This window comes from Molossus molossus, unplaced genomic scaffold (assembly GCF_014108415.1).
Source record: "Molossus molossus isolate mMolMol1 unplaced genomic scaffold, mMolMol1.p scaffold_m16_p_15, whole genome shotgun sequence".
In the NCBI taxonomy this organism is placed as follows: Eukaryota; Metazoa; Chordata; class Mammalia; order Chiroptera; family Molossidae; genus Molossus; species Molossus molossus.
The window spans coordinates 17,109,563-17,126,230 of record NW_023425350.1 but is presented as its reverse complement, the minus strand read 5'-3'; the positions used below and the strand labels follow the sequence as shown (position 1 = coordinate 17,126,230).

Here is a 16,668-nt window from a genome sequence, read left to right as displayed (position 1 = left end):
CCTAGCACAGTTATTCTCATATAAGCAAAATTTAGATAAATACATGTCAAGGATATGACATTGTGAAAGGCTGACTAGAGTATTGTTTTTCTAAATTCAAGAGTAGCTACATCTTCAGATAAAATGACTTTTTAGCCACAGGCTTGTTAACTAGGAAAAGATCGGCTAGAAATCAAACTCATTAAGAACTGTTTCCAGCATAATTCATGCTTCATTTCCTTGAATAAATCATATACATGTCTGCAAATTTAGGGTTAGGAAGCATGGGATGAAGTTTTAGTTGGGAGGCTAAGTTCTTTTTACAGAGGTAGAAATAGATACTGACTTGGTTTGGAAATTACTCTCATCCTTGTAAATGTGACACAAATGCTGAGAAAAACAGATATAGTTGAAGAGCACGGGCAGTAGGAATAATAAATGAGCATAATGAATTGTAATCGGGTCATAACTAATAGTGTGATCCTTATTTTAGTTGCACAGTGTCAGAAGCTTGCAACCAGAGAAGAAAGGATAGGATGCAAAAGCCAAAAGGCAGTATATTCCCCATCTTTGGGCTGGAGCTAGTATTGGTATGACCTTTTTGGTCGAAACCCTTCTCATCTCTATTTCCTCAGGTCATTCCTTCCTTTGCTGTGAATCATCTCTGAGAATCTGTAACAAGCACATCATTGTCAAGAAGTTAAAAGCAATGATAAGTTGTTCTGCTAACACCTGTCAGTGAAATAACTCAGAGCACAAAACCCAGGCATTTAAGGAGTTGACAAGTATTATTAAACCTGTTTTGCAAGAGAAGAAGCTGGTTCAAAGAGGGAAAAGCTGTCAAAGGTAATATCATCAGTAAATGGCTCAGGCCTCCTGCCTGCACAACCAGACTCTAACCCTGGGGCCTCTCATGGCCCAGGAGACTCTGGGGCCATCTACGAACAATTATTGATGTTTCCTTCTGTCCTGCTCTAAATTGTCATGACCTTTTTTTTATTTTTAATCCTCACCCAAGGATATTTTTTACATTAATCTTCAGACAGAGCTGGAAGGAGAGAGGGAGGAAGAAAGAGAGAAACATCGATGTGAGAGACATATCGATTGGCTGCCACCTGCACAACCCCATCTGGGACCGGGGACGAACCACAACTGAGGCATGTGCCCTTGGCCAGAATCGAACCCAGGACTCTTTGGTCCCCAGGCGGAGCTCTTACCGCTGAGCCATACAGGCCATGGCTGTTGTGACCTTTTTAAAGTTACGAATATATCTTAAATTTATTTATGACTGGTTTTCTCCCTCATTCAGAAATTTACACTATTTAAAATTTTTAAATGGTAACCACAGTGTATTTCTACTGGTACTGCTTTTTCTTATTCTTTGAGCACTTTCTTTGGTCTGTCTTGGCACCTTGCTAAACCTCATGTTTGAATTGAGGCAGATCATAGCAATGCTTTCATCCAGGGAATGGTTCTTTGTGCAGGTCCTTCCTTGAACCTGACCTTAATTTCATGATTTTCATTAAAGAAATAATAGGAAAGCCTAATTTAAAGGAAGTTAGGATTTATAATTCAGAAATGTTTCTGCTTGTTTGTAACTAGCTTTCTAGTTGCTCGCCACTCCACTTTCCATTCTCTATTTACTTTTATAAAAATAAATAAATAAGGAAAAAGCTGTCTTAGTGTGGGTTCAACAGAAAGCAGAGCATAAGACAGAAACTTAAGTGTAAATACGCTATTCAGGACTCGGATCCAGGGAGCAAGAACAAGGGACAGGGAAAGTGAAGCAGAGGAGTGCGAAGAGCCTATACAAAGATGCTTGACATGTTCAAGTTGGCCGCGCTTATCCTGCAGGACAGCCTGAAGAACCACAACAAAGAAACCCAGGAGTGGAATGAGAGTAGCACTGGGCAAGGCCTGTTAGGTTGCACCTGCAAGAAGCCAGCTAGAGCCAAGGAAAAACCAGTGGCTGGAAAAAGATGCATGTAGGGCAGATGACTCTGAAGTACTAACATGTGGTCTCCCATAACACATAACTCTATTTTTGTGTCATATACTTCCATGCATAAGTATATAAAGTAAAACATGTACTTTTGCTCCCCACCCCCACCCTTCTCTCATGGATACTCATTAACATTTCATTGTCTATGCATTTACATATCATCTGAGACCATATACATATATTTTTTTCCTTTTAAAAATATGAATTGGGCCCAGCTGGTGTGGCTCAGTGGTTGAGCATCGACCCATGTACCAAGAGGTCACCAGTTTGATTCCCAGTCAGGGCACATGTCCACATTGTGGGCCTGATCCCCAGTGTAGGGCATGCAGGAGGCAGCCAATCAATGTTCTCTCTCATCGATGTTTCTCTCTCTTCCTCTCCTCTCTAATATCAACAAAGAAAAGAAAAATTTTTTTTAATGAATTGGATCATATTCATCTCCTTGTTCTGTGACATGTTCTTTTCAACTTATGTATTACTTGCATCATGGTTAGGTTTTACCTCATCTTCAACAAGTTAATTTTGCACTATAGTAGGTACATTGGAAAACACTGACTTGACATTTTTTGAATGAATGCTTTAATAAAGAAATGATAGTATGCGTTCTAGTTAGAGCTCTTGCTTATTGGAGAGGAAAGCTGCTAACATTGGGGATGCAGTGGGCACGGTCTGGTAAAACATGGAATTTTCACTGCCAGACAGTTGACAGTCATCCCTGCCCATCACCTTCTTCCCATTCATCAATACTTCCACAGCCTCAATTCAGAAGTAAGAATGGAGACTACACAAAGGAGACACAGAAAAGAGGTACAGAGAGGAAAAACAATGTTCCCTCTACCCTTATGAGTTCTTTGACTGAGGCTCCTGTAATAAAAGACAGATTAACAAGATAAAAACAAACACATTTATCAACATGTATCCTTCAGGTATACATGGGAGAAATGCAGGAAAAAATAACTCCCCAAGGTGACTTCAAATTCAGGATTAAATAGCATTTTAATAGGGAAAGGGGACAAGGGTAGGCCTGTTAGGGGTGGGAGCGATGATGGTGACAAAGTTTGTCTGGGTGTGGTGTCTACTTCTGGTCTCTTCTCCTATGACAAGTCAATCTTCCCTGATTGATACAACTCCTGGGGAGGGGATTTGTGGCAATTGAATTCCTTTTGGAGGATTGTCTTTAGGCAGAGAAGGGATTTCAGAGACAGCCTCTCCCTGAATTTGCTGTTTCTCAAGTGCCTACAGTTTAAATCATCAATATGCCAGCCATATATTTTGGGGTGGCATATTCTGCTACCCTTGAGAGATAAGGGGAGACCCAAAGATTTGTTCAGTCTGCAAATATGTTAACCTCATACTAAATGACAGGCACTATAGATAAAATGGGGAACTCAGCAGACTTGGTCCCTGTCCTCAGGCAGGGAAGGTCTAGAGCTGAGCGATGGAAGAGATAAGAGTAGGGCAAAGATGCAGAAGAAAAAGAAAAGGAAATAGAATTCCAAAGGAGTGAAGAATTTCAGTTAATGACTAAATCAGTACAGTGTTTATGATAATATACATTGTTTAAATCCCAGCTATCTGCTCCTACACGCTGTACCTGATTACACTCCTCCGCCACATACATGTACATCCCAATAATAATATGGAGATAGATTTTCATGGTTTTCCACAGTTTATTATTTATTAATAAATAATAACAGTAATATTATTTATTAATAATAAATACACTTGAGCCCTGGATGGTTTGGCTCAGCGGTTAGAGCGACGGCCCACAGACCAAAGAGACTCGGGTTCGATTCCAGTCAGGGGCATGTGCCTCAGTCTCCGGTCCCGGTCAGGGTCATGCAAGAGGCAACCAGTTGATGTGTCTCTCTCACATCGATATTTCTCTCTCCCTCTCTCGCCCTTCCTCCCTCCCTCCCACTCTGTCGGAAGATAAATGGGGAAAAAATCCTCAGGTGAGGATTTAAAAAAAATTTTTTTTAATAGACTTGATTCAAACCTCTGGATTGTGACCCAGGTCTAAGTATAAATATAGTAGAAGTCATAAGTTTAGTGACAATCTTACTAATTAAATTATTTGGCCTGTTTTTAACCTTGTTGGATAGTTTTTCTTTTTAAAGTTGATATGAATGTTGTTCGTAGCAGCATCAATAAGCCAAGAATTCAGTTACTCAATCACACAGATTACTCATCACTGCCTGTTCATAACAGAATCCTAAAATGTTTAAGATTTCTGATGCAAATCGAAACCTCATCATCACTTGTCATTGCTAAATTAAGTGACAGGATAATAACATTACATTAAAACCATTTTTCTCTTGATTGAGTACCTTTTTCAGAAGTGAACCTTGTAGATGTATATTTTTTTTCATCAGTACTATAAATGCATTTAGAATTGGAGATAAAAATAGAATTAAAAAGGGGAGGAGTGAAGTGGGATGTTTTCAAATTATTGATGAATGTCTTGAATCTCAAATAACCATATTTGACAGTGCAGTGCTAGGGAATGGAGTAGTTTAGCTCAATTTATTGAAACCTTTAGAACTACATAAAGGAGGTTCACAGGTCGAACTTAGTCTTTATTAACACAATCATAGACTCTGGTTAACAGTCATATGGCATCCCATTGCAAACAGGCTGTTAGTGACCTGTAGGAATCGGCATGGTTCTGTTACTCTTAATATGGTAAGATACTGATTTCAGGTAGATCACAGCCTATGTGGGAAATGAACATAAATTTCTAACCAGCTAAAACAAAGTAGGTTCTCAGTCAACTTACCATAGTGAACATCTCTCTTGGCCTTTCTTTCTTGCCTAAAGCTAATTAACCTTCTTGGTCACACCTACCTTCTCTCCATCTGCTTCATCTGGCCCTTGGCCCACTTCTTTATGGCCACCCAACCACTCCTCATGCCACCGAGCCCATTGTCACTTGCCCCTCCATCCAGAACTCCTTTTCCATTTTTTTTTTTAAATCCTCACCCGAGGATATTTTTTTCCATTTATCTTCAGATAGAGTGGGAGGGAGGGAGTGTGAGACAGAGAGAAACATCAGTATGAAAGAGACACATCAACTGGCTGCCTCCACACGACCCTGACCAGGACCAGGGACTGAACCACAATTGAGGTGCGTCTCCTTGACTGGAATCGAACCCACAACTCTTTGGTCTGTGGGCCGACGCTCTAACTGCTGAGCCAGACCAGCCAGGGCTCCTTTTCCATTTTAAAGCCTTCTGTCCTTCAAAGACTTTGTTTCTTCACAGCTTCCACCTTTAATGTTATGAAAATCATATACTGGAGCAAACCTTTTACTTTTTGCCTCATGTAATACAATTTCATTAGACACTAACATGTCAGTAATAAACTGTCAGTGAAATTCCTTAGCTCTTGGAAAAGTTGACAAAGGTATAGATTGAAACAAGATTGGCTTTGAGTTGACAATAGTTGAATCTGGGTGATGGGTATAGGGGAAATCAATATACTATTTTCTCCAGTTTTATGTTTGGATTTTTGTATAGTAAAAATGTAACACTAAGCTCCTTCAAATTCATTTTTTTAAATATTTTTTCTTTATTAATTTTAGAGAGAGAGGAAGGGAGAGGGAGAGACAGACAGAAACGTCGATGAGAGAGAGAACATCAAGTGGCCACCTCCTGCATGCCCCCCACTGATGATTTGGCCTACAACCTGGGCATGTGCTCTGACCAGGAATCAAACTGGCGACCTCTTGGTGCATGGTGCTCAAACACTGAGCCACATCGGCCAGGCCAAATTCATTTTTTAAAATAGATGCTCTCTTTGAATCAGTGCATGAAATGGGTAATAGACAGGATGGATTAGGACAAAAACCTGAACTTGCCACCCAAATACTCCACTCCTACTCCACCCTCAGAGAAACAAATAAGATTCTTTGGTGCCTGGAATTGCAACTTCTCTCTTCTCCTAAGGTCCTAAACATGATTACCAGAATCCTGCTTTCCTTCCTGCTTCTTATTAAAGTGACCAGATAAACCTGGACAGAAACACACATTAACTTGGCTCATTTAAGTCCCACTGTGAATGAAGCTCTGTGCCAAGCATTGAGGAGGAATATGAAGTTACTTCCCTCTAAGAGATCCCCAAGATGGAAAACAGGCACCCATGAACAACCCTGATGCAGTATAGACACTAGAGACTGTCACCTGAAGTAGAGCTACGGTAGCACAGGGCAGTGGGGAGAAGAATCCTGTCGAGCAGATGCATACTCGAAAGTGGTGCAAACTACTGAATGTTGTCTTGAAGGAAGAAGTATTGTGCCCTGCTTCTGCCTGCAGTGCTGCTTGCTTAGAGCTCCACCAGATAACCTTCCCTCTCTCTTCTAAAGAACTTAAATTTATTGCAGGTATCAATGTGCTTTTTTCTCCTTCTCTTTTTAAATTATTAGTCTTACTTCTCGTTTGCCAAAAACCGGAGAAACCATCCATGGACATAAGTTTTTTATTGGCTTTGGAGGGAAAGGTGCCAACCAGTGTGTCCAAGCTGCTAGGCTTGGAGCAAAGACATCCATAGTATGCAAGGTAAGTGCAAAGTACAATGGAGAGTATTCTGAAGGTAAGAATGTGGTTTTAAGGCGCAAGTTCACTGTTTCTATTTTTTTAACTATTTAAAGTGAACAACTTGGTAGCATTTAGTACAATCACAATGTTGTACAACTACCATTTCTACCTAGTTCGAGAACATTTCCATCATTCCAAAATAAAACTCCTTACATTAAGCAGTCACTTCCCACTCGCCCCCCCTCCTTGCCCCTGGCAACCACCAATCTACATCCTGTCTCTATGGATTTATCTATTTCTGAAGATTTCCTATAAATGGAACCATGTGATATGTGACATTTTGTGTCTGGCTTCTTTCACTTAGCATAATGTTTTTAAGGTTCATTTACCTTATAGCACGTGTCAGTAGTTTACTCCTTCTGTGGCTCAATAATATCCATTGTATATGCCACGATTTGTTTATCCATTGTGGACAATGGGGTTGTTTCCACTTTTTGGCTATTGTGAACATTGCTGCTATAAACATGCTCTCACATGTATTTGTTTGAGCACCTATTTAATTCTTTTAGAAGTTCATTGGTTTTAAAGATATTTTTTTAATTTGTATACCCATGTTTATATCAACATTATTCATAATAGCCAAAAGGTAAGACCAACAGATAAATGAATAAACAAAATGTGCTACATACATACAGTGGAATAGTATTCAGCCTTAAAAAGGAAATTCTGGCCTAGCCAGTTTGGCTCAGTTGGTTGGGAGTCATCTCATGCACTGAAAGGTCGCCAGTTCGGTTCCCAGTCAGGGCACATGCCCAGGTTTCAGGCTCAATCCCAGGTAGAAGATATGCAGGAGGCAGCTGATCGATGTTGCTCTCTCACACTGATGTTTCTATCTCTCCATTCCTCTCTCTCTCTTTGGTGCATCTGTCCTCATCTGTCGGTGAGCAGAAGCCACTGCGTGAGTACCACGTACATGCCCAAAACACCACGTGACACTGTCCCGGCCGCCACCACCAGAGTCCCGCGGGCTCCACAGGATCCTCTGGCTCCTGCCAAAACTTTTCCCATTAATTCAGTTTTAAAGATTTAAATAGGAGAGAGTAATCTTCCTTGTTTTTATATTAGTTCCTACCTCACTGAACCAACCCACTGGGATGTAGCAGTCTTCAAATAACTTAACACTGTGTTCCCTGAATTGAATGAGTTTATAACTAGAAAGTGAGAAACAAGGAGAATTAGTCTACTCCAGTCGGTTTATCTAGTCCTGCTTCTAAACAACAGCATGAGTCATCCTGTTTTTAGCAGGTTTTACTGCAACAACACAGCTTTTGGAAACTTGGTTTGATAACTGGTGACTTGTTCATCTCTAAGATATTTTTCTTTAATGCTATATCTTGGGTCAGAAAGACATCTGGGCCTTACTGAACTACACATTGTTGATCTTTAGGCATAGTTCTGTTTTCAGGTATATAAAGAAATATACAATACAGTAGTAATCCTGTTTCCATTCATCTACTGAAATGATCTGAAAAATAAATCAAACAAAATTGGGTGCCAAAGGTTCAACTTTTGCATCTTTTTTTAAAAATTAATTTATTTTTCTTACAGATATTTCTCCTTTTTCCCCCACTGATATCCCCCTCCCCCCCTCCCTACCCTGTCCCCAGCTTTGTTGTCCATGTCCATTGTTCATGCATACATGGATATAAGTTCTGTGGTTTATCTCCCCCCCTCCACCCCCTCTTCTGGGGATTGTCAGTCTGTACCCCACTTCTGTGTCTCTGGGACTACCCCATTCCTCAGATTGTTATGTTCATTATATTCCATAAATAAGTGAGATCATGTGATATTTGTCTTTCTCTGCTTGGCTTGTTTCCCTTAGGATAATACTCTAGGTCCCTCCATGTCATCTCAAAGGATAAGAGATCTTTCTTTCTTATAGCTGCATAGTACTCCATTGTGTATATGTACCACAGCTTTTTTATCCATTTCTCTACTGATGGACATTTGGGCTGTTTCCAGATCTTAGCTATTGTAAATAGTGCTGCTATGAACATGGGGATACATATATTCTTTCTGATTGGTGTTTCAGGCTTCTTAGGGTATATTCCTAGAAGTGGGATCACTGGGTCAAATGGCAGTTCAGTCTTTAATTTTTTGAGGTAACACCATAGTGTTTTCCATAGTGGCTGCACCAGTCTGCATTCCCACCAGCAGTGTACTAGAGTCCCCTTTTCTCCACACCCTCGCCAACATTTGTTGTTTGATGATTTGTTGATGGCGGCCATTCTGACAGGTGTGAGGTGATACCTCATTGTTGTTTTAATTGCATCTCTCTGATGATTAGTGATGTTGAGCATTTCTTCATGTCTCTTGGCCATTTGTATGTCCTGTTTGGAGAGGTGAGTATTTAGTTTCTCTGCCCATTTTTTTAATTGGGTTCTTTGTCTTCCTTTTGTTGAGCTGTATGAGCACTCTATATATATTGGAAATTAACCCCTCATCTGATGTATCATTGGCAATTATGCTCTCCCATAGAGCGGGTTGCCTTTCCATTTTGGTGGTTGTTTCTTTTGCTGTATAGAAGCTTTTGAGTTTAATGTAGTCCCATGTGTTCATTGTTTCTGTTGCCTTAGGTGATGAATCAGTGAAAATTCTGCCGCATATGATGTCTGAAATTTTGTTGCCTACATTTTCTTCTAGGATTTTTATGGATTCACATTTAAGTCTTTTATCCATTTTGAATTTATTTTTGTGTATGGTCTAATTTGATGGTCTAGTTTCATTTTTTTGCATGTAGCTGTCCAATTTTCCCAACATCATTTATTAAAGAGGCTGTCTCTACTCCATTGTATGCTCTTGCCCCTTTGTCATTTTTTTTTTTTTTTTAATCCTCACCTGAGGACGTTTTTCCATTTTTTGTTCAGGTAGAGTGGGAGGGAGAGAGAGGAAGAGAGAGAAACATCAATGTGAAAGGGACACATCGAGTGGCTGCCACTCACACCACCAACCAGGGCCGGGGACAGACTGCAACTGAGGTACGTGCCCTTAGCAGGAACCGAACCCGGGTCTCTTGGGACCACAGGCCTATGTTCTAACAGCTGAGCCAAACTGGCCAGGGCCCCCTTTGTCAAATATTAATTGAGCATATTGTCTTGGGTCCATTTCTGGGTTCTCTGTTCTGTTCCATTGATCTATCTGCCTGTTCTTGTGCCAGTACCAGGCTGTTTTGATTACAGTGGCTTTGTAGTATAACCTGAAATCTGGTAAAGTGATCTCTCCAACTTTGTTCTTCTTTTTCAAGATTGGTGTGGCTATTCGGGGTCTTTTTTGGTTCCATATGAACTTTTGAAGTATTTGTTCTAGTTCTGTGAAGTATGTTGTTGGTATTTTGATGGGGATTGCATTCAATCTATAGATTGCTTTGGGTAGTATGGACATTTTAATGATGTTAATTCTTCCCAATCCATGAACAAGGTATGTGCTTCCACTTTTTTATATCTTCCTCTATTTCTTTTTTCAATGACCAGTAGTTTTCTATGAATAGGTCCTTTATTTCTTTGGTTAAGTTTATTCCTAGGTATCTTAATTTTTTTTCTGCGATGGTAAATGAGGTTTTTTTTTAGTTCTTTCTGTGACTTCATCATTGGTGTATAAGAATGTGTCGATTTCTTGACGTTAATTTTGTATCCTGCTACTTTACCAAATTTATTTATTAAGTCTAGTAAATTTTTGATGGAGTCTTTGGGGTTTTCTACGTATAGTATCATGTCATCTGCGAATAATGACAGTTTCACTTCCTCCTTTCCAATTTGGATCCCTTTTATTTTTTCTTCATGTCTGATTGCTGTGGGTAAGACTTTCAGTAGTATGATAAATAAGAGTGGCGAAAGTGGGCATCCTTGTCTTGTTCCTGTTCTTAAGGGAAATGCTTTTAGTTTTTGCCCAAGTTTTGCATCTTTAATGAAATTTTAAGGTGCTGTCATTACTGGTCAACAGGACAGAGAGTTTATTTATTTTAGGAAAGCTAGACTGGGTCTGCATAGTAGAGGATAAGAAAAATATGATAAATTTAAAAGAATGAGCTCTCTGCTGTGAACTGTGTAGATATTACCAAAATGTTTCTAAAATGTCACTTAACATTGCATACAGCACTTTTTCTCCACAGGAGTCTCTAAATGATGCATAAACTATACAATTATCACTTCATCTACTAATGAACTGTAGCTTTATTTCTACTTTATAATTAACATGATATAATTCACATCTAGCTATTTGGTCAAAAACATCTCATGTAGCACAAGGTTCAGAGTAAGAAACCCTCATTTCCTAAGGTTGAGCTCTTGATACATTTAAAGTATCAATCAATTAATCAGCAATTAATTACTGACAACCTATTATGTGCTAGGAAATATGGGATTTGGAGAGGGAGCAGATTAAAAATGCTAGGCCTGATTTGTCCTATACTTGATTAGAAATAAAGGGTTTGGGGAGTAGTCAGATGGTGCTGACCTAAGGGGGCTTGGAAACTGGAAAGAGGATATCATTTCCTGGCTGGGAAAACCTGGACAGAGAATTGGTATTGGAAGCAAGGTACTGAGAATGGCCATTGGAAAAGGGAGTTCCCTAGAGCTGGAGCTATTAAAGGAGAGATTAGAGAACCCCCTCTTGGAAGTTTTATAAAAGCTATTCATTTAGCCATTAAAGTCAAATTTGGATGTCCCCTAGGATTTTATCCAACTCAGTTTTGAAATTGGTTTTATTTTAGGTCTGTTGAATTTGAGGCAGAGAGAGAAAAATAAATTGAAATATTTGAATTGTGGAACTGACCTTGGGAAATGAATCATGAAACCATAGGAGTGGACATGAGGGGAGGAGAGGCAGAGGACTGTATTTGGGAAAATGTTCTGGTGAGGAAGTTGATTAAAAGCAAAGGCTCTATTTATTTATTCTGGTCTGTGTATGATGGTTTATGTTAGTACATGTCCAGTTTTGAAAGTTCTTTATATCTAATGTGCCCCTGGTTCAGTCATTTAGTATTTAGCCCCACAGTGGAATTTACCTGGGTATCTGTACAAAAAGTTTAAGAAAAAATGGCTTCAGCCCTGGCCAGTTTGGCTCAGCGGTTAGAGCGTCGGCCTGCGGTCCAGAGAGACCCGGGTTCGGTTCCCGCTAAGGGCACGTACTTCGGTTGCAGTTTGTCCCCGGCCCTGGTTGGTCGTGCGGGTGGCAGCCACTCGATGTGTCCCTTCACATCGATGTTTCTCTCTCTCTCTCCCTTCCTCTCTCTCCCTCCCACTCTATCTGTACAAAAAATGGAAAAATATCCTCGGGTGAGGATTCAAAAAAAAAAAAAAAAATGGCTTCAGCTAAAACCTATACAGGGTTACTTTACTTAGATAACCTGGGACATTTAGATATAGATTTTTTTTTTAATTCCAAAAAGTAGAATTTTTTTATTTTATTTTATTTTTTTAATTAATTAATTTATTTTTGTTACAGATGTTTCTCCTTTTTCCCCCATTGATTCCCTCCTCTCCCTCCCTCCCCACCTTGTCACCAGCTTTGTTGTCCATGTCCATTGTTCATGCATACATGCATATAAGTTCTGTGGTTTATCTCTCCCCCTCCACCCCTTCTTCTGGGGATTGTCAGTCTGTATCCCACTTCCACATCTCTGGGACTACCCCGTATCTCAGACTGTTATGTTCATTATATTCCACAAATAAGTGAGATCATATGATACTTGTCTTTCTCTGCTTGGCTTGTTTTGCTTAGGATAATACTTTCCAGGTCCCTCCATGTCGCCTCAAAGGATAAGAGCTCTTTCTTTCTTACAGCTGCATAGTAGTCCATTGTGTATATGTACCACAGCTTTTTTATCCATTTCTCTACTGATGGACATTTGGGCTGTTTCCAGATCTTAGTATTGTAAATAGATTTATGTAAGAGTAAACAAATTGTGTGATATTCTTAGACTTCTTAACAAAAAAATCTCTTTTCTAGTGGAAGTTACTGTTATCCTTTAATCATGGTATTTCTTCCCACTGTGAAATATATTTTTATTAAGCAATTAGCCAAACTGCTTTATGGCAGTTTTTTACAAATGATAAATTCTAAGTAGAAACCAAAATCGTGAAATTACTAAAGATAAAATTGAACAGATGGAACAAAAGAAAAACAGGTAGAAATTGTCCTATGGTTCTCTTAGCAACATTAACTTACCTATTACTGCCCTGCAACAAACTAAAATCCAAGCTCTGATGAAGTAAGACTGTTTGATGGCACATGCAAAACATCTTACACCGAGGTAAGGAGAAATATTTGTGAGATACTGTGGCAAGGACTATTAAGCAGGAGTCCATTGATATGCATACAGTGAAATAGGTGTAATGAAACACTTCAAGTAGTTAAGAGCTGTATAGTTATTATTTAACTGAGTCATGGGCCAAGGCTATAGTCCAAGGGTCATTGGCGATGTTTTGAGATTAAAAATCCAGAAAGATCTCATAGAAAATGAAAGTCTTCTTGGCAGGGCAAAGAGCTTGGTAGGACACCTTTTAGAGGACTTCACCTGATTTAAGTGTTTCCTCCTCCTCCCTTCCACTGAAGCCAAACGTTAGAGAGGAGAAAGGTATATTTTTAAACATCAAAAACTGGCAGCTCAGAAGGACCTGGTAGAATAAAGAGTCCAAGATGCAGTGGCATGGCCCAGTATGAGCCCAGAGGCCCTGCCTCCTGTGCAGGTGGAAGGGAGCCACGAGCAGGTACTAGGGACCCAAGTGACCCACATCAGAAGTCAGCAGACTGGAAGGACCTTCAAGAAATTACCTGGTCTTGCATCGACTTCCGGTCAAGATGACGACGTACGTAAACATGGTATCGTGTCCTCCCACAACCACATCAAAGTTACAACTAAACTACAGCACAACCATCATTCAAAACCGCCTGGAATCAAGCTGAATAGAAGTCCTACAACTACGAAATTAAAGAAGCAGCTGCATTGAGACTGGTAGGAGGGGCGGAGGCCTACGGACTGCTCCCACACCCACGTGTGGCGGATAAAAATCAGGAGGAGCCCTGGCTGGTTTTGCTCAGCGGTTAGAGCATCAGCCTGCGGTCCAGAGAGGCCCGGATTTGGTTCCCACTGAGGGCACGTACCTTGGTTGCAGTTTGTCCCCAGCCCTGCTTGGGTTGTGCAGGTAGCGGCCACTCAATGTGTCCCTTTCACGTCGATGTTTCTCTCTCTCTCCCCCACTCTATCTGAACAAAAAATGAAAAAAAGTGTCCTCGGGTGAGGGTAAAAAAAAAAAAATCGAGGATACTTCGGCTGGGAAGGTCCTCTCTGAGGGTAGAGGGGTCCCTGTCCTACACCAGGCGCCCCACTCAGGATTCCAGTGCCTGGAAGAGAGTCCCCATAACTTCTGGCTGGAAGAACCGCGGGAACTGAGGCTCAGGGAGGCTGAGGCAGCTGGAGCCCCAGGCATCTCCTCTTAAAGGGACTGCACACAGACTTATCGGACTCACTCCCTCTAAGCTTGGAGGGGAGGCAGCTCAAGGGGCACCAGAGACATACAGGGAAGAACTGAGCTGTTTAGCATTGGGGCGAGGGCAGGAGAGGGGGCTTTCTCCAGGACAAGCATGCTGTGAGAGGCCTTTGTTCCTTTGGTGAGCCCTTCCCTGGGGCAGCAGACAGTCGTCATATCTGGGACTCCAGCAACCTAGCTCACACTGGTAGCCCCGCCCTGGTGATTCCCTGAGCCCCCCCCCCCAACTTTCAGGCCCACTCAAGCTGTTGCCAGTTGCTTAACCATAAAATTGGCCTGTCTTGGATCCTGCTTTAGGTTTTCCTAAATTCTTTCAAACAAGCAGCATCTGATCTCAGCTAGCCCCATACCTCTCGTACATAAAAACAAACACAGGGAAGCAGCCAAAATGAGGAGACAAAGAAACAGGTCCCAAATGAAAGAACAGAAAAAATATCCAGGAAAATAACTAAGTGAAATGGAGATAAGCAACCTAACAGATGCTGAGTTCAAAATACTGCTTATAAGGATGCTCAGTGAACTTAGTGAGAACCTCAGTGAACTTAGTCAGGGCCTCAAGAGCATAAAAAAGGACCAGTCAGAAATCATGGATGCACAGTCAGAAATGAAGGAGGCACTAACTGAAATAAAGAATAATTTACACAGATTCAGTAGTAGAGTACGTAAATCCAAGAAGCAAACCATCGATTTGGAATATAAGGAAGCAAAAAATGCCCAATCAGAACAGCAAAAAGAAAAAAGAAGCCAAAAAAATGAGGAGAGTGTAAGGAGCCTCTGGGACAACTTCAAGCGTGCTAACATTCGCATCTTGGGGGTGCCAGAAGGAGAAGAGTGAGAACAAGAAATCAAAAACCTGTTTGAAACAATAATGGCAGAAAACTTTCCTAACTTGGTGAAGGAAACAGACATACAAGTCCAGGAAGCACAAAGTGGCCAAACAAGATGAACCCCAAGAGGCCCACACCAAGACACATCATCATCAAAATGCAAAAGGTTCAAGACAAAGAGAGAATCTTAAAAGCAGCAAGAGAAAGGCAGATAGTTACCTACAAGGGAGTTCCCATAAGGCTGTCAGCTGATTTCTTGAAAGAAACCTTGCAGGCCACAAGTGAGTGTCAAGAAATATTCAGACTGATGTAAAGCAAGAACCTACAACCAAGATTACTCTATCCTGCAAAGCTGTTATTTAGAATCGATGGCCATATAAAGAGTTTCCCAGACAACAAAAAGTTAAAGGAGTTCATCACTACCAAACCGTTATTTTATGAAATGTTGAAGGGTCTTTTTGAAGAAAAAGATAAAATATATGAACAAACAAAATGTCAATGAATACACAGCTATCGACAATGGAATCTACAAACAAAATGAACAGGCAGAACAGAAACATTCTCATAGATACAGAGAACGTTTTGTTGGTTGCCAGATGGGAAGAGGGTTGGGTGAAAAAGTTGAAGGGATGAAAAAAAACAAATTGGTTGCTAGACTGACAAACCTCAAAGGGAAGGGGGGCTTGGGTGGTGGGAAGAAATAAACCAAAGAACTTACATGCATATATGCATAACCAATGGACACAGACAACAGTGTGCAAAAAGTCAGGAGGGGGGCGGGAGTGGGGAGGAGGGTGTCAATGGGGGAAAAATGAGGAATATCTGTAATACATTCAACAATAAAGATTTAAAAAAGAAAAGAAATTACCTGGCCTTGCTTCCTTCAAATGTGAGACTAGGCTCTCTAATACAAGTAGCGTTTTCCTTTCAGAATGGTCAGAAATGAAGTTCTGTGACCGAGGCATTATGTTAGAGCAGTGCTACTCAAACACTGATCCTCTGGCCTGGCTGCAGACTGTCACTGGAGTGGACAGTACAGAAATTAAGAGTAAACAGAAATATTTATAGCAATTTGACAGTAATTTTATAGCTGTTGAATATAATAGTAATAAATTAGGCTTTGTATTTTGTATGACTTTTTCATTTCACCTTTACTGTATTTTACAAAATTATTAGTCTACACATAGATTGAAAATGAGAAGAAAAACAAATTGAGGCTTCACCAAAGATAGCTTGAAAAACAGTGTATTAGAGTACCCATCATCTTAAGCAAAAAAGTGCCTTCTATGTTAGATTACTGTGGGGCAATCAACTAATCATTCATTGAGATTTTAATTTTCAAAGACCAAAAATTAAGCACCAGACCTTTCCAGGAGAAATCTGCCCTTTCCTGAAACCTGTTGAAAGATGACTGGCTAAAACTAGTTGGCTATGTTGATTGAAATGTTTGGCCATAAGTCCAAATAAATGACCCTAAACAAATAAATAAAACATGCGTCACATGAAAGAATGGCAGAAATCATTGGATTATTGCAAGCCCACCACCACTCTCAGATAAGCAGGCCTGGTAGTGGTGGTTGTAACATTAACTATGTATATTAAAGGCCATTGAGGTAAACACCCATTTATCTAGGATTTAAACAACCAGCAAGCTTAAACACCTGGAATGTCATGTATTTTTCTTTCATCTTTTATGATAAAGCCACAAATGACAAGTTAAAAAGTTAATATGAGGGATTTATTTCTAACAAGTAACTGCTGCCCTGCTGGTGTGGCTT

The 16,668-nt window shown here is 40.3% G+C and overlaps 1 protein-coding gene across 2 annotated transcripts in view; it reads left to right on the top strand.

Annotated features, from left to right (window-relative positions):
• The window catches only part of RBKS (ribokinase), a 104,398-nt gene that overhangs the window by 15,150 nt on the left and 72,580 nt on the right, over positions 1-16,668 (top strand). For both annotated transcript variants that reach the window (XM_036263412.1, XM_036263411.1), the window contains exon 2: positions 6,405-6,537. In XM_036263412.1, coding sequence (XP_036119305.1) covers positions 6,405-6,537 — 133 coding nt within the window. The remainder of the gene's footprint in view (positions 1-6,404; positions 6,538-16,668) is intronic.